The 19,230-nt window shown below is 45.0% G+C and overlaps 1 protein-coding gene across 4 annotated transcripts in view; it reads right to left on the bottom strand.

Moving 5' to 3' along the window:
* ASHH1 (SET domain group 26) overlaps positions 1–18,214 on the bottom strand; it is a 50,757-nt gene extending 32,543 nt beyond the window's left edge. Inside the window, exons 1-2 of one of the 4 annotated variants that reach the window (XM_086818605.1) lie at positions 18,043–18,214; positions 1,551–1,612 (exon numbers count right to left, since the gene is read on the bottom strand). In XM_086818605.1, coding sequence (XP_086674731.1) covers positions 1,551–1,612; positions 18,043–18,118 — 138 coding nt within the window. In that variant the 5' untranslated portion in view covers positions 18,119–18,214. Of the gene's footprint in view, positions 1–1,550; positions 1,613–18,032 lie in introns of all 4 variants that reach the window. The other 3 variants (XM_086818607.1, XM_086818606.1, XM_086818609.1) reach the window with 3 other exon arrangements.
* Between the last annotated feature and the right edge of the window lie 1,016 nt (positions 18,215–19,230).

Here is a 19,230-nt window from a genome sequence, read left to right as displayed (position 1 = left end):
CCAATTACCGATAACCGCAACCTAGCTTCCCATACCACCAAGCCACCCAATGACAACTCGATGACGACATTGAGATCTTGCACTCTGTAGAAGCCCCAAGCTACCGCATGGCTCCTTGATCTCTTGTGTCTAGTAAGTGACCCTAGGTCCCTTATATAGTAATAACCCCGCTATAAGCAACCTGCTATTATTTATAAAGCTTTATTGCTTTATTTATAAGCTTTTAGCCATTATTATCACGTGGCTATTATTTACAAGCTCTTAGCCAATCTAGACCTCTTCTTGCTAGCGTCCTTAGCCCACATGTGAACCCTTCAAGTCCCCATGTCCTTGGCTAAGCCTCATGGGTTAACCCTAACCCTAATCCTAGGTTAGCACATGCGTCCCTAGCCTTGACCCTAGGCTGGTCGGAATGTAACATACTTCCCCCCCTTAAGCGTCCTCGCAATCGCATAAGGAAAACACCCATAAGCACAAACTTGGATCTGGACATCTGTCCATAGCATGTACTCAAGTCCACTAGCATATACCTTTGCCAAAAACTCAGTCATAGTACTCCATAAGGAACATTGAATTGCAAGCACGATAGTTTCACCAAAACAACAGCAGCACAGACCCATTGCACAACATGCCTGCCATACAAATGGCTCAAGGGTCTCCGAGATAATGCATCTGCTTCCTTGTTGGCTTTGACATTCATCGGCCACAACATGGCCTGATTGGTTCAAGACTGCTCCAATGCAATCCCATCATGTTCAACCACAAAAAAAAGGTCTAGAATATCCAACATTGGTCCTTTGCTAGCATAAAGTCTCAATGCTTCAAAAGGATTCTGTTTCAGGCTTCAGCTTTGGTCCACAAAGACATGTTCAACCACAAAAAAAGGTCTAGAATATCCAACACAAGTCCTTTGCTAGCATAAAGTCTCAATGCTTCAAAAGGATTCTGTTTCAGCTTTGGTCCACAAAGGTCCCATGATCTGTAAATTCAACACTGCACAGGACCCAGGCATCGTATGCAGCTGTGCAGCTGCTCTTAGTAGGACGTGTAAAGGTGTTGTGAAGGCAGACAATGCAGCCACACTAGACACGTACAGCCAGATGATGGGTGAGGGTTAGAAATCTCCACTGTATGGAGAGCAGGTAATGTGCTCCCAAGACTGTCCAAGCCAACCAGCAGACTTCAGGGCAGGCTGGGAATGCTTTTGCACAGCTGGTGTCTGGCAGTTTTAAAAGTTGAAAGCCATTTTTTCAACATGGAGAGCAGGTAATGTGCTCCAAGACTGTCCAAGCCAACCAGCAGGCTTCAGGGCAGGCTGGGAATGCTTTTGCACAGCTGATATCTGGCAGTTTTAAAAGTTGAAAGCCATCTTTTTCAATATGCTTTAAGCATGCACACGTGCCCGCAACGCATTGCATATGCCCATTACTACTCCGAAACCTCCAATCATATTGCCAACTCATCTTAGTGACCCCCCAATGCCTATTACACCTGCATAGACACTACCGACAGTGCATCAACATAAAGGATCTCCAAAAAGACATCAATACCTGCTTTGGTTGCGATTGAATAACGCTTGGCTTTAGCTTCGCCACTCTTTTAGATCGCAATCCTGCACGAACCCAAAAAAAAAAAATGATTTTTGCATAAGTAATCTTAAATGTAATTGGCATCAGTGTTAAACATGCATTCTCTATCAGAAGATTCCAAAGAATTTAACATTCACAGTATGTTCACTTGAAAATTTAAAAAAAGGGGGAGTGACTATGTGCAATCAAGCACTTGCCTTAAGAAGTCAAACCACTACTTGTGGATTGTACTTGACTAAAAATTATGTTCAAGATCACAACAAATGCATTCACTTTCTTATGCATAATAAAATAATTCACAAACTGCATATCTCTTTCAACACTGGCCAATGGTGCTACTTAGGCTGTAAGAATTGGTGAAAGCGCTAACCATGATGCTTAAGGAGTGATTAGGGTGGATCAAAACATAATGTGGGCATCATTAGATGAAGTGATTAGTGCTAATGGTGATGACACTCTTAATGAACACAAGTTTTCTAGATAGCAAGCTTCAACATTTTATTCATGGTTTAGTGCCTTCTTATATAGGCAAAGTACAAAGCACAAGGAACCAAATGATTCCTCCTTAATCATCTTGTAACATGCAGCCAGTATGATCGTGTAACACGCAGCAAGGCCTTTTTTATACCTTTATGTCACTCAGCATGAAGCAATCCACTTTAATCTTTGATACAAGAGATAGTGCTGTAGAGAGAGAATATGTAGAATCAACACTAGAAGGAGAGATGGAGAGATCAAGCCATGGTGACTTGGTTGAAGAATTACACAAGCAATGAGTAGAAGCCGGGGGGATGGAAGATTCCCATGCTGTGTACATAGAAAGAGAGAGAGTAAGAGAAATAGGAGCCAGTGATTGCACAACTCAATGATGATTTTGATTAATGATTGATAGTCAAGCTCACACCAAGTACATGCTTTTATAGGCTTAAAAGCCTTATGGGGCAATGACACATGGCTAGGCCAATGACATCATTGATCATCACATTCACACATAAAACAGCTATAAGAGGTTTTTCACACCCACTTACATAAGTGATCCTTCACAAACACATACAAGGGTTGTTCACAAACAGACACCACGTGTAAAGACTCGGAAACCCAACAAACCCCCTTTCGGAGCGAAGGTGGAGATGTACCGAGATAGATAGCCATGATGATTTGGGCTCAACACTGCACTCTAATGCTCCACGTAAGATATGTTCCTTGCTACAAACTCAGAGGCTAGAAAGCGTGGTTCAGACAGCAATGAGCTTGGAGACTAAGAGGCTCAACAAGCATGGCTTAGAGGCTTAACAAGCATGGACATGCAGAGACACAGAGGTCTAGGGAACATGTGCCAAAAATGATTGAGAACTCATGACTTTCACGGCTTTTCTAGTTCTTCTGTTGCCTTTATCTTTCCCGTAGAAAGCTTTGTCAAAGTTGATAATTGATCCTTATGACACCAATCTTCATCAATAAGGATAGCCACCATCTCATCGTACTTCATCTCTCGGGCCACTCGGAGAATGCTAGCCTCTTCAAGACTAGTAAGCAAAACTGCTTTCATGTTGTCGTCATCTGGCAGAGCTTTTAAAGTGATGAACTACAGGATGATTGAGCCTAATGTGCTTTAATGGTCTTGGAGAGATTCAGATTCTTTCATTTTAGTACTATAAAACTTTTGTTTTAAGAGAAACCTTTGAATTATTGATTTTATTTCCAAAAAGATTTTCTAACTTATCCCATACCCTTTTGCCGGCTTATCCAAGTCAAGATGACGAATGAAGTTGTCAGCAAGACTGAGGCCGATGTGTGCATTTCAATCATTCCAAGCTTGAACTTGAGGAGATGTTTCCGCACCTTATGCCTTCTCATCAATGCCTTTCACCACGTTCCATACTCCATTACGCATCAAGAGCAACCTGATCTTTGTCTGCCACGTGGTGAAGCTATTGCTTGAAAACCTTTCAAAGGTGACACTCATACTCTAGGAATCCATGGCGCGTATGTACATATTCCGAAGAAGCAAAGGGGGAAGCTTGACTCCAAGTCCCGCAAGCTTGTATTTGTGGGGTATAACTCTCTTTCCAAGGGTTACAGGTTGTATAATCTAGACAGAAACGAGATTGTTGTCAGCCGGGATGTGGTCGTTGACGAGCATGTTCTAGTATCCACTGTCGAGGAGCTGCCACTTCTTGGAGATCCAGAGAGTCTGATGATGATTCCCAGACCATCATTCCAGTTGATCAACCTCAGTCAACACAGGACAGCTGGAGTAGAGCCTCCACGACCACAGGAGGCTCCACGATCTGTTCGAGTACCTAGGTGGCCACGATCTGTTCGAGTAAAGCAACCCAGCGGAGATTCTTCAGGTGAACTATGCTTTGATGTCTCGTATCATGCGGGACAAAGAGCCCACTTCCGTAAAGGAAGCCCTTTCACAGGATACTTGGAGGAAAGCCATGCAGGTGGAACTTGATGCCATCGACAAGAACAACACGTGGGAGTTTGTACCGAGGCCGTCGAAGCGGTCAGTCATTGGTGTCAAATGATCTTTAAGACCAAATATGCATCTGATGGGTCGGTGGACAAACACAAAGCCAGACTTGTGGCTAAAGGTTATGCTCAACGGCCAGGCATCGACTACGAGGATACCTTTGCATCGACAACGCGGATGTCCACGATTCGAACCGTTCTTTCCCTTGCTTCTTCTCAGAGGTGGCCCGTGTATCAAATGGATGTAAAATCTGCATTCCTTAATGGTGACCTGCAGGAGGAGGTGTACGTTGAGCAACCTCCAAGCTTTATTGTTCCAGGATCTGAAGGTATGGTTTACAGGCTACGTAAGGCCTTGTATGGTCTTAAGCAGGCTCCCGGGGCTTGGAATCAGAAGATTGATTCCTTCTTTATTCGGATTGGATTTCAGAGATCGGTTGCAGATCCGAACCTGTATCTCTTTCGGGAACGCGGCTTAGTCACACTTATCATCCTTTATGTGGATGATCTCATTCTCACTGGCGGTCATGTGGAGCACATTAGAGTGACGAAGGCTGCCTTGTCAAAGGAGTTTGAGATGACCGACTTAGGCTTACTCCACTTCTTTTTGGGATTGAAGATCTGGCAGACCCAGAGGGGGTTTTTCGTCTCTCAGCAGCGGTATGTTCATGAGTTGCTTGAGGCCTTTGGGATGGAGAATTGCAAGCCTATTACTTCGCCGATGGACCCGAACACAAAGTTAACCGTTACTGATCCTTGTGAGCCAGTTGATGCCTCGCAGTACCGGAAGTTGGTTGGTTCATTGATCTGGTTGCTGAACACCAGATTGGACTTGAGCTTCTCCGTGGGGCTGTTGAGCTCTTTAGACTCCAAGGTTGGAGTGACTCAGATTGGGGAGGAGATCCGGACACGAGGAGATCTACTTCAGGATACAGTTTTACCCTCGGCTCAGGAGCAGTTTCTTGGAGCAGCAAGAGGCAGCCAACTATTGCCCTTTCTTCGACAGAGGCAGAGTACCGGGCTGCTTGTGGTGCTGCTTGTGAGGTTGTGTGGCTGCGGAGGCTGCTAGGCGAGATTGGGTTTCCACAGAAGGAGCCCACAGTCATCCAGTGCGATAACCACAGTTGTATATGAAAAGATGCAGGGGGGAGGAGAGCTTGAGCTCTTGCAAGCACACACACACACTCACAAAACCCTAATAGAGAACACACAAGGTGAGAGACTGAAAATCTTCTTCTTCTCTACTCAACACTCAACACTCCATATACAAAAATAAGAGTACACACAATATGAAAGGTACTCAACCAATACATACACGGGTTCTCTATAGTGTGAACCCGACTAAATGAGCTGGCGCTATAACTATGCCAGTCTCTAGAATGGCTGTCACACAGCCTGTCATCCCACTGGCCGCATATCTCCCATGATCTCACCAACCATGCCAGTGGTGTAAGTGTGGGGCCTATCCCCCACCAGTGGCCACCGCCTCACTAGACGAGCTCGATATCTCAACACTCCCCCTCGAGCTCAACTCCATCTCATGTACACCAAGCGAAGCCCTGAATCTGCGGAGCTTCTCTATACCCAATGCTTTGGTGAAGATGTCAGCTACCTGATCCTCTGTGCTGACATAAACAAGGTCAAGGTCTCCTGCCAAGACCTTCTCTCTGACGAAGTGGTAGTGGACCTCTATGTGCTTCGTACGAGCAGGAAAGACTGGGTTCCTGGCCAACTGTATACTACTAATGTTGTCACAGAAAATGACAACTTGTCTATCCACTGATAGACCCAAATCTGCAAGTAGCTTTCTCAACCAAGCTTCCTCACATGCTGCCATAGCAGCTCCTCTGTACTCGGCCTCCGTACTCGATAGAGCAACCGTAGGCTGCTTCTTGCTGCTCCAAGTCACAGCAGCACTCCCCAAAGAAAACATGAATCCACTGGTAGATCTTCTGTCTGAGATACTACCAGCCCAATCAGCATCTGTGTACCCATGTACACATATCTCTGTCCCAGTCTCATAGAATAGTCCACAATGTAAAGTAGACTTCACATACCTCAGTATGCGTCTCACAGCATCCAAATGCGGTTTCCGTGGAACCTGCATAAACTGACTCACCAACCCAACAGCATAGCTCAAATCTGGTCTGGTGATCGTCATGTAGATCAAACTTCCTACTATGCTCCTGTACATAGTAGGATCCTCCAAGATCTCTCCTGAATCTGCACTCAACTTGCCATTCTGATCCAATGGCACAGAAATAGGCTTACAGCCTGTCATACCATACTTGGACAACATGTCCAAGCCATACTGTCTCTGCAGTAATCCAATACCATGTGGTGACCTAATCACCTCAATGCCCAAGAAATATCTGAGCTCCCCCAGATCCTTCATCTCGAACTTCTGTCTAAGCAGGATCTTTACATCAAAGATCTCTGCATCATGGTCCCCCGTAATGATCAAGTCATCTACATAGATGACAACAAGCACAACTCCTCTATCACCATGTCTCACATACAATGAGAAATCTGCATTGGCTACATGGAAGCCAATAGTGACAAGATATTCAGAAATCTTGTCAGACCATGCTCTTGGTGCTTGCTTTAAGCCATACAAGGCTTTCTTCAACCTGCAAACATGCTCGGGGTGACCCACATCCTCATAACCAGGTGGCTGCAATTATACACCTCATCTTGCAAATCCCCATGCAAGAATGCATTCTTTACATCCATCTGATGTAAAGACCATTGCTTTGACGCAGCCACTCCATTGCTTTGACGCAGCCACTGCTATCACAACTCTCACTGTTGCCATCTTGGCAACTGGGCTGAAAGTTTCCTCATAATCAATCCCATATGTCTGCGCATATCCTTTGGCTACCAATCTAGCCTTGTACCTGTTTATGCTTCCATCACTGTTATGTTTAACTTTGTACACCCACTTGCATCCAATGGCTTTCTTGCCTTCAGGCAATTGCACGACGCAACCTGCCACTCCATGGTCTATCAACAGACCCACTAGATGAGGACTCTCCTGGTCCACTCAAAGACTGTGATTGCTGACCTGCATTCTGTGCAACCACACTTCCACTCACATCAGCCCCAACAGCTTCTTTTTCAGCAGCATACCAGCTGCTCATCTCATCAAAGACAACATCCCTGCTTACTCTCAACTCACGTGTAGCAGGGTTATAACACCTGTATCCCTTTTGCTCAAGGGAGTATCCAATAAACACACATTTTTCAGCTTTCGGATCCAGCTTAGTTCTCAGCTCATCTGGCACATGCACATATGCAATGCATCCAAAGACTTTCAGATGAGACAAATCTGGTTTTCTGCCAGTAAACCTCTCCTCTGGAGTTACATCATGTATGGCTGCAGTTGGAGTCCTGTTCATGATGTATACTGCTGTAGAAACAGCCTCAGCCCAATAGCAATGCGGCATATTTTTCTCTTCCATCAATGCTCGCGCAATCTCAGCAATGTGCCTGTTTTTCCGCTCAGCAACTCCATTTTGCTGCGGAGTATATCTGCATGTGAACTGTCTCCGAATACCATTCTTCTTCAAAAATTCAGAGAACTCATTGGAGAAGTATTCTCCCCCTCCATCTGACCTTAGGCACTTAACATATTTCCCTGTTTGCTTTTCAACCAAAACTCTGAAATTCTGAAAGTGAGTGAACACCTCACTCTTCTCCTTCATGAAATATACCCACACTTTCCTTGTGTGGTCATCAATGAAAGTGACATAGTACCTGCAGCCTCCCATAGATATGGTTTTTGTAGGACCCCATACATCTGAATGCACAAGATCTAGTGCATTTCTGCTCACATATCTGTTACGTGGAAACACATGCTTTGTTTGCTTCCCAAATTGGCATGCTTCACATATTTTCTGCATACCTTCCACTTTAAATTTTGGCAGCCCTGTCACAATTCCTTTTGTCTGCATAGACTTCAATCTCTGCACATTTACATGTCCAATTCTTTTATGCCATATGTCTGTGTCTGCAACAACTCCTGAACCATTTGCAAACATCGCAGCACTCATTTCAGGCATGTCTACATTCAACGTAAACATTCTGCCCACTTTGTTGCCTTTTGCAACCAACCTGCACTTGTCTTTAAAATCTTCAACATAACACCCATCAGGGTTAAACCGAACCTGCAAACCCTGCTCAATCATCTGGCCAACTGAAACCAGATTCTTTGTTATGTTCGGTACATGAAGTACATCTGCAAGGTACTTCACTTTGCCATCCTGCATAGACAATGGCACATCTCCAACGTGGGCAATTGGATGAGCCGTGTCATCCCCTGTTTCCACAAAACCTGGTCTTTCCGGGTTTTTCATCGCCTTGAACCACTCCCCATGACTCGTCATGTGGTTCGAAGCGCCGGAATCCACATACCATACATTATCTTTTTGTGCTGCATCAACATTTTCAGACATGGCATTCACGACATGCTGCATAACAAACAACCTTTCATTATCCTCATTATTTCTGCTTGAGGATGCATAGTTGTTTTGCTGCACTTTCCCATTTTGCATGTCAGCCTGCTTTTTATAACATTCTGCTTGCACACGTCCAGGCTTACCACAATAATAGCATTCACGTGCATCATTGTACTGCCTTTGCCAATTTCCACGGCCTCTTTGACTCCCCCTGCCTCTGAATTTGCCTCTTCCACCTGCGTGTTGTTGTTGTTGTTGTTGTTGATTCTGGGACTGTTGTTGTTGCTGCTGCTGCTGCTGGCCATAATTCTGATTACCTGTTCGGCCACCTCCTTGACCGCGTCCACGGCCTCCTCTACCTCGTCCTCTTCCTGAACTCGTGTAGAAGGCCTGTTGCTCTGAACTGTTTTTGCTTTGTGAAGACTGTTGGTCTTCACCCAAGTTCTTCTCTTCGATAATCAGCATAGACACCAAATCTGTAAAGTTGGGAATGTTTTCCCGAGTCTGAATAGACGTCTTAAACGCCTTGTATTGTGGCCCGAGACCACGTAGACAGACTTCCACCTTGTCATCATCATCTACTGACACACCAATAGATGCAAGGGATTCCACAATACCCTTTATCTTCAGCGCATAGTCATTCACAGACATGCTCTTTTTCTCCACAGTATGAAGTTCATTCTTCAACTGTATCTTGCGTGCCTTGGTATTTGTTTCATAAAGCTTTACCAAGGTGTCCCACGCCTCCTTGGGGGACTTGGCATCCTGAATGTGCCCAATCATGGTGTCCTGTATACTAATGGATAGCCAATACATAACCTTCCTGGCTCCTTGATTCCAGTCTTTAAACTCTTTCACATCTGCAGCAGTAGGATTTATGTCCGGTATTTCCGATGCCTCTTCATGCTCACCTTCTATGTAGTCCCAATAGCCTTTTCCCATCAGGAAATTAGTCAACCTGAACCTCCAAGCATGGAAGTTATTCTTATCCAGCTTCTCAGCCACAATCTGTGTTATGCCATCATTAGACATCTTGCCAAACACACAATTTTACCAGAACCTGCACTCTGGTTTTTCCTGCACAAATGCTGTATTTTCTGCACAGCGGTACTGTAGTACTCTCAAATGTCACAACCAGTGACTTCAATGCACATACATACACCCAATGGTAACTGTAGACCTCTTTGCAGCACCCACAGTGTCTGCACAGTCAATCTGTCTTCCTGCAGTTCTTAAAACAGAGTTCTGCAGAGAAACGATGACTTACCCGCAGTGCTCGAAATCGCCTGCTTTCTGAAAAACGGAGGTCCAGACGCGTCCGAAACGCGTTTTCGGTCCGAAAATTTCAGTCCGAAGGACTATATAGTAGCCCTATAGCTTTACTCCCGCGAAGAAAGCTCCTCAATCAGAGATCGTTTGCCGGTGCCTCTCGTAGAGCTCCCGACAAGGGTGTAGTCACCAACACAATAGAGAAGAGTAGTTGAAGCTCTTACCCTCGTACCGCTTCCTGTGGTTCTCTTGCTTGCAGCTCAGCCCTTCGCACGAACCAAGCTCTGATACCATGAAAAGATGCAGGGGGGAGGAGAGCTTGAGCTCTTGCAAGCACACACACACTCACAAAACCCTAATAGAGAACACACAAGGTGAGAGACTGAAAATCTTCTTCTTCTCTACTCAACACTCAACACTCCATATACAAAAATAAGAGTACACACAATATGAAAGGTACTCAACCAATACATACACGGGTTCTCTATAGTGTGAACCCGACTAAATGAGCTGGCGCTATAACTATGCCAGTCTCTAGAATGGCTGTCACACAGCCTGTCATCCCACTGGCCGCATATCTCCCATGATCTCACCAACCATGCCAGTGGTGTAAGTGTGGGGCCTATCCCCCAAGCGGGTCATCAGTGGCCACCGCCTCACTAGACGAGCTCGATATCTCAACAGTATAGCTATTGCTCGGAGCCCCGTCTTCCATGCCCGGACCAAGCATATAGAGATACAGTATCACTTTGTACGTGAGAAGATCTTGGCTGGTGACATCTTGCTACTTTATTGTTCAACGGAGGACAATGCGGCGGACCTCTTCATGAAGTCTCTACCTCAGGCTACGCTCAGGCGGCACTCCAGCTCCCTTGGGTTGGTTTCACAGCCAGGAGCTGAGAGGAGGTGTTAGAAGTCATCTCCTGTCTATATTTATACACCAGGGCCTCTGTTGTGGGTGTGCCCGCCCTGTATAAGGTGTTTTATCATTTTTCCTCACTCCCCGTATTTTTTCCTATTTTTCCCATTTTTTCCAGTGGTGTGGAGGGATGCCAGAGGTTGGCAGGAGCACTTAGTGGCTGGCCGACTGTCCCATCTGCAGTCCTGTGGTGGCTGGCCGACTGCCCACACATCATTCGTGGGCTTCTGGATTGCTGCCCGACTGGATGTATGCAGTCATGGACCTTTTCATTGCTGGCCGACTGCTCATGCAGTCGTGGAAGCTCTTCAGTGCTGGCCGACTGCTCACATGCGGCATATAAATAGGCCCCATGCCCCCACCACTTCCTCATTCAGTCTTTTGCGGGATCTTGGGTATAGAGAAGAGTTTACACACCTATCTCTCTGTGTTTCTTGTGCTGTCTATTTTCTGCATTCTACTTGCTCTTGTCTACCCAAGTTTGGTTATCATTTCCGCTGCATATTCTGACACCCCCTTCATTGATGTATACCATTTTATACCCCCAGTATGGTACAGGATGGAGCTAGCTAGGTTGCATATCATGATTGTATACTCCATGCATATAGCTTTGCATTCTCCTTGTAGTAGAGCTCCATCCCCTCCCCCACTCATTGTACTTATTGCACACCCAGATTCAGCTTTTTAGTTCAGTACTTTTTCATTTTGTTGGGATGACAAAGGATACCCCACACAGGTACACTGCTTTGTCTCATAGGCCGAGTTCGGTCTTTTGGAAGACGTTAATAAAATCTCTCTCTCTCTCTCTCTCTCTCTCTCTCTCTCTCTCTCTCTCTCTCTCACTTCCGCTACATTGTGCAAATAGTCAAGAACCAAGGGTCTGAATATTCGTTATCCGAAGTATAGTTGTCACAAGGAGGGAAACCTGGAACAATTATAGACCAACAATTCAAATACCAGACAGAGCATGGAAACACAGCAGGAGAACCATATACAATATTAAAAAAAACCACACTGAGCCGGAACAGCTGGACCCCTATAGGCTTTGAAGAGCCTTGAGCATGGGCAGCCATGTGGGGCTTGCCCAAGAGACACCAAGGGCTTATAACCAGTTCGCTAGCCCTAGGGCCATGCATACAGGCCGACAGCATTTAATGGGAGTTTTTGGCATTCAATTGTCCAAGGGACTTGGCCGACAGCAGGAGAAGTGGCCGACTGAAGCAATGGAGAAGTATATATTCAGCCCTTCAGTCCAACCCATCTCATCTCATATTTCTGCAAGTGCCAAGGGTTCAAGGGCCTAGACACTCCAATAGGAGCCAAGGGCAAGGTGGAAGGTGAAGATGAAGGGTCATCTTCAAGTTAAGAGTTACCTCAACCAAGTGAAGGTCTCCAAGGTCAGTTCAGTCTTGGCTATTTACAGCCAACAATCAGTTATTCTATTCATTCAATAAAGCAAATACACCATACGTGGTGGGGGTCCTTCAGAGGGTATTTGGGACCCAACACTGTGTATTGTCTCTCTTCTATCTCTACACTCTTATTCCCATTACATTGTGCCATTCTTTCGAGTGTTCTTCACAGGGGCTCCCACTGGATACTCGGTGGCTTGCAGTATTTCTTCATGGATGGTTGGACCAATGGAAAGTGTTGAATCAGGCGAAAGTTGGTCATTCACAAGGTTCTTTGCAAGTTTTTCTGCTGATGCAACATGGACAGAATGTAAGGCTTCACATTGGACGCAAGGTCGTCTCACAATGTTCGGGATCTTGGGTACCTTGGATGAGCTTTGCTTGTATCTTTTCTTCTGATATGGGCACTTTATATGGACACCATGCAGTTGAGGACGGCTACAATGAAAGCGGGGAGAATGTAAACACACAAGCGTAGCAACCAAGCGCATAAGCTCTGGGCAGTCATATGGACTGGTCAGGCAACATGGGCCAAGGCTGGGGCAGTCGAGCACCACACACAAAGCAGTGGCAGCAGCTAGGTCATAGGTGTGTGTGAGCATTATTGAAAATATTTTGGACACATTTTTTCAAGTCATGGATAACTTTTTGCTAGTTGTGAGCAGCCTACAGGCCGACTTGGTATGCCACCACCATAGTCACAAGAAACGGCCGTTTCTGTCACGTGCACACCCTCTGGATTGTACAAGTGACATGCCATTCATAAGCATTAAGAAGGCATTTATAAGCATTTAGTAGGCATTAATTCATTTATACAGGCATTTAAGCAATCATTCACAGTAGTTACAGCATGTGTATGGGGCTGTTTACAGCACCTACATCAGCACATAAGGTATTCATGCAACATTGCAGGTCGTGAGCATTTATGGCACTCGACAGCAACACCGTTCTTGAGTATCCAGCCGACTGCAGTATGCTAGCAACTTTAGGCATTTATGAGTCGTGAGGATCTTTACAAGGCTGGCCGACTGCAGTATGCTGGCCGACCAGCAACATCATTGCATATAAATAGCAATCGCATCTTTCAGTCCCATCAGATCAGCACGATAGATGTTCCTTCTTCTCAGCATTTCTAGCCCATGTAGCAAGCAGCATTCAGCATCATAAGTAGCATCAGCAAATTCAGCACAGCATTCAGTTCATCTTCCTACCTCCTACATAGAGGAAAGTCGGCATCTAAGGGTGGACCTCAGCATTGGCATGAGAAGCACCAGAAGAAAGCAAAGCGGTCAACTTGTAGAGACCACTATCTTAGAGTCCCTGAGCCAAGATGCTACCAGTCGCCTTATCACGAATGGTAATATCATAAACGAGAAAAGATCACCTCCGCACCCTGAGCCGTAAGAGCACTTACTGACAAAAGGTTAAAAGCCAAATCTAGAATATACAGAACGTCAGAGAAGTACCTCTTGTCCTCGGAAGAGCGGAAGATGGGAATAGTGCCATGTCCATGCACTAGCACAGAAGAAGAATCACCCAAAGTGATCTCGCCTGACCTGGCAGTGAAGTCCTCGAACCAATCTCGATGGGGTGTCATATGAGCAGTAGCACCACTATCCACAATCCAAGACCGTGACTGAGAAGTCAGAAGAGCAAGTATACGCCGAGTACCTGCTAAGAGAAGGATGCCAGCATCCTTCTTGGGTTGAGACATTGCCGTTGTTGTCTTTATCCTTGTCGGAATCCTTGGAGTTCTTGTCAGAACCCCCTTTCCCTTTCTTTTGTTGATTCTTCCCTTTGTCTCGCACTGCCAAAGCTCCATCAGGGCCACCAGGGCCACCAGAGGTGCCAGTCCACTCTTCAAAGCGAGACTCAATCTGCATAACGGAGGGAAGAACTTCCTCCCAAGTAACTCGATCAGGACGAGGAGAAGAAACAAGAGACTGAAAGTATGCATCAAACCTCTCAGGAAGCTTGGAGAGAAGCCGAATAGCCATGTCCTCTGTAGAGATGTCCTTGCCACAAACAACAAGCTCATCCCGGAGATCTTTCATCTTCGAGATGAAAGTAGATAAAGATGGAAAGGCAGAAATTGATAAGTTCATAAGTTGCTTTTCCAACGCCAAAATCCGACCCAGAACTTAATCTCGTAGAGATCCACAAAAGCCTTCCAAACTTCATGTGCAGCATCTGCCGTACGCACATGAGAGAGAACAGAATCATGACAGTTCAACATCAGAAAGGAGAAAACGCGTCGATCATTCGACTGCCAAAGATCAATCTGTGCCTAAGTCGCACCACCAGAAGCAGGGGTGGCATTGGCCGATGTAACAAGCCAATCCCAAAGATCCACGCCACGCAAGGCTGATTTCACCTTCACCTTCCATAGGGTGTGGTTGGAACCATCCAACTTTGCAGACTCAGAGAATACATGAAGAGAAGTCGGTGCAGCCATCACAAAAGCTTGGGCTCAATCTCAAGAAATATGCACAAACTCAGAAGAAGAAGTGTCCTCCGCAAGTACCAAGAGTGCCACCAAAGCCCAAAACACCACAGACCCCCTCTGCAAAGGGGAAAGACCACTGGAGAGGAAAATGCAGCACAAAGAAGGCTGCTGTCCTGAAAAAAACAAGCCGCCTGGTCCACAAACTCCACGTGGAAAAGAAAATGCTGATCAAAGAATACCTGATGGCTGTGTCGGTGAAGCCAATCTATAGGAGATGTGACCGGCATGTGCTGTCCAAAAAACGCAGCAGCAAAGGGGCTGCAAATCTGAGAAAAACGCAAAGGAGAGGGTGCTGAAGACAGGGCTGAATCTGGGGCAGCAAAGAGGTTGCTAAACCCAGAGCGATGATACCATGAAAGAGTGCACAAGGCGGAAGCAAAGGAGCACTAGAGTGTGCTGAATAGAGAGTGCAAGAGAGAGAGAGAGAGAGAGATGGAGCAAACTATGCTGAATATACTGAAGTAAAACAGTCCCAAGCAAGAGTCACTAGAAGTCTCATAAGTGAGGGAGCAAATATGTACAAGACTGAATGAAAAGTGAGAGGCCAGCACCTCCTATTTATAGGTGAGGTATGCTGGCCGACTGGGGATGCTAATGCTGGCCGACTAGAGCATGTATGCAGGCCAACTGGTAAAATACCTAAAAGGCTGGGAAAAATCCCAGAAAAATAGGAGAAAAAGGGGTGGCCAGCCCACAATCAAGGGCCATACAAAAGGGACCAAATGGGCACCAAAAGTGAGCAGAAACTGGGGAAGAATGTGCCAACAAGATGTTCCTTCTTCTCAGCGTTTCTAGCCCATGGAGCAAGAAGCATAAGCAGCATTCAGCATCATAGGTAGCATCAGCACATTCAGTACAGCATTCAGTTCATCTTCCTACCTCCTACATAGAGGAAAGCCGGCATCTAAGGGTGGACCTCAGCATTGGAGAAAGGATCAGTCATTTGTCATCAGCATTCAGCATCTCTCTCATCCCGAAAAGGATATTCTTTAGGACAGCATCATAGATATGTTTAGATCTCATTGTAAACGCATTCATTTAATATAGCTGCATTGCATTGCATTGACACCTTTGTCTATCTCTTAAGTATCATTAAGTGCAGTTTAGTTTAGCCTAAGGTTGTTTTACTACGATCAATCCCTCGCATGTCATAGTTTCGGTCCTAGAAACGCGTTTCTCCATTTCAGGACCCCATCCGTTTCCATGGCCATTTCTCGTTTCCCAAGTGATATTGTCACAAGAAACTGCCATTTCCACACCTTAAAAAACTTGTTTCCCCGTTTCCATTCCTCGAACGTTTCCGTTCCCGTTTCTCATTATGACCACCACCCATAAATACGTGTGATGAAAATTCAACATATTATCTGCAAACTCTCAAGCATTGGAGCCTTCCAGAGTGATTCTCTCAAGCGTGGGCTGGCCAAGGAGAGATAACAGCAGTGTCTTGAGCCAAGTATTGTGTTAAATTTGGACACAAGAATTAAGTTGTAACACCTTTTCTTTGGGCATATACAATACAATAGTTTAGGGCTATTGTGTGAGCTGTGTGTTTTGAGTTCCACTGCTCTCTTCTTTTTCTATAGCATATAGGCACAAGAGCTCTATACTTTTACTGGGCTTTATGCCTATAAATGAGAGTGGAGTGCTCATAATCAAGGGTCTCCAATTGAGAGGATTCCCACGGGATCAAGACTAGGTCATGAGCTAGCCAATAACTCAATGTTGGGCTCTAGTGGTATGGAACACCGGGGTTTGGAGTAGCATTGTGATCTATCAAACGACCATTGACTCTAGCCTCAGACTGTGATTTTTGCATATTGAGAAAGTGCATGAAGGTACACGAACATTCCTAAATTGCAAATTCTTTAAAGAGAGCAACATGTGGATGTTATGGACTTAGGAGTCTAGATGGCTTCTCAAGAGGCAGTTTTCCATTTCTTCTTGCTAGAAACCTTAACATTTGACATCAAGGTCTAGTTTTACGGACGGAATATGATATGAGCCCAAAAAGCCATAATGAGTTGTCTTTATTGATGAGAGTAGGCAGAACATGCTTTGGACTGGCACTGTGAAGGACCTGCTTTAATAATAGGGGCACTTTTACTAGGGCTATATCCGTTTATAAGCGAATGTAGTGCTCATAATCGAGGCTCTCCAATCAGGAGAATTCCTAGTAGATCATTAGTCAAGACCCTATCAAGCCCAAGACATGAGTTGGGCGATCACTCAATGTTGGGCTCTACACCGGGGTTTGGCATAGCACTGTGATATGTCAGTTGACCATTGACTCTAGCCTCAAACTTGGGTGTGTTCCGATCAGAGCTTGCAATGGGTCTATTTCATGCACGCACTTGCATACATATGGATGTACATACGTCGATATACCTAGAAAAGCTACAACCCTTGACCCATAGTAATAAAAATAGCAATTTAAAAGTGGTTATGGTCCTAGTCTTGGTTGGAAGTGATTGTGAAAGATATAAAATCTCTCATGAATTGCTCGATGTTAACTACAGTATGATAAACTACTCCAAAGGATGCACTAAAAAATGGGTGAAGCAAGGCTTCATCCTACACTCCTCATAACAAAACCTAATAAGACACCATGGAATCTCAACACAATTACAAGCGAGAACTTATCTTCACATGACCAAATACTCTTAACCCTAGGGCCTAAGCCCTATACATGGAAACTATTTCAAAGCAAAATATAATTCGAACGATCCATCAGGTTTTCCCATCAGATTTACCATGTGCCCGGCATCAGATTTTTTTGGCAATTGTATGTACAAAGGCCAGGAATAGGCATTAGAAGTTCATTTATGAGGGCTCAGATTCAGGTTCCGTCTTTTTATTTGGTAGCCCTGCTGGGGTGATTCTCTCAATGACATGGCGAGCCTTGTGCTTGAGAAGCCAGTCCAAGGAGCAATTTGAAAGGATTGTGCATGTCTTTCTGGCAGTTATGCATGGCCACTAGCGGCCACATATACTGCAATCTATCTCCTATGGCTAGATGCTAAAGTGGCAACCCTGTCCAGGCGTGCCATCTGGTCGGGCGACCTCAAAAGGCTGCCCTGCTACTAGTCGGGTTGCCATCCACTAGATTGTACTGCAGTTGTGATGGGCCGGCCCCCCGTCAAAAAAGAAATCTAGAGAAAACTTGACAGTGTCTAGCACCAAGGTACATGGTTGTGCTCTCTGTTCATCAATGATAAAGCCTAAACAACACTAATTGCCCAAGTTCACAGTTTAAATTCGCATTAAATACAAAGATTTGCATCTTAAGCGCAGGTATATAGGATTAACTTCACACTAGTTACAGGTATTTCCATCAAAAGAAAGCTTCCAATATCAGAAAGCGGACAAATTCTGCTTCTGTGTTGGGCGATGGGAAGCACTTACGGAAACTGACCTTTCTTCGTCCAGCTGCGCGTCCGAGTTCTGTTCCTCCTCATGGATCGCACCTCACGCGCAGATTTCCTCTTCATTTCTGCGCCTTCCTCTGTCTGCGCCCCCCTCTGCTCATCAGATTTTAAGTGCTTCTGGCGTCTTTTGAATTTCACGATGATTTAGTTTCCCAAGTAACGTAAAAATTTAATAAATATATAATTTCAGAATGCACTTTTTTCTTTTTTTTTATTTGGAGAGTAAAAAAGTAATAAAAAATAAAATTAAAATGCCCGGAATTTGTTATACTAGGGTAGTTATATATCATTTTAGCGTCCTAAATTCGCACATTAATCCACGTGTTATTTTTAACACAAAAAAACCTTTTGAGCATAGCATAGAGTAAGGCCGACTTTTATTCTATAGTTTCTCTCAGGCATTCTCTCTCTCCCCCAACTGTGACCCTTGAGGATTTTGTTAAGGTCCCCACCAGTGAATGTAGACAAGTGTTGGTGGGCGTGTTTTGCCCACTTATGTCATTGGGCACAGAGACAGCTTAGTGACACTACGGCTAAGTGGTGGTCTAGAACCACTGAAGTGTTGAGTCTTGACCGGAGGGCAACACTTTTGATGATCCTGTCAAGGACTATCTCAAGGGGACTACTAGCATAGCTGATAAGATTTTACTTACAGGAAAGTTGCTGGAATTTAGAAGCGCCGAGAAGAGAAACCTACATAAGAAGGCAGAGTTGAGGGAAGTGGTCTAGCCAATTGTGAAAAGAGTGGGATCACTATGTAAAGATAGGAGTTGTGGCAATAATAAGTGATTCCTAGAAGCTATGCACATGGAAGTTGCATGAGGATGATGAACACTCATCCAAAGCAATGCGTTGCAGGCTACCAAGACCAATAAATAGAAATGGTGAGCCACAACATACAAATTAGCTCTGGAGGGAAAATTTCAAGATCAAGAGGAACAAGACCAAGGAATTCAAGAAATTCAAGATAGTCAAGAATTTCAAGAAGAACAAGGCAATGGTGGACAACAACTACTAGAGCAGCAAAACAGAGGGCACGAAGACCAAAGCGATACCAAAGGGACAACCTCAACCAAAGGCAATGTTGAAGAATAACTAGAGCAACAAAACAGAAGGCAGGAAGACCAAAGGGAAGCCAGATAACCTCGACCAATAGCAATGGCACTAAAATACCC

The sequence above is a fragment of the Cibotium barometz genome, chromosome 24 (assembly GCF_041138505.1).
Source record: "Cibotium barometz isolate CiBa-2024 chromosome 24, ASM4113850v1, whole genome shotgun sequence".
Taxonomy (NCBI): Eukaryota; Viridiplantae; Streptophyta; class Polypodiopsida; order Cyatheales; family Cibotiaceae; genus Cibotium; species Cibotium barometz.
The sequence above is the reverse complement of the archived record's forward strand: the minus strand, read 5'-3'. Positions and strand labels throughout refer to the sequence as shown.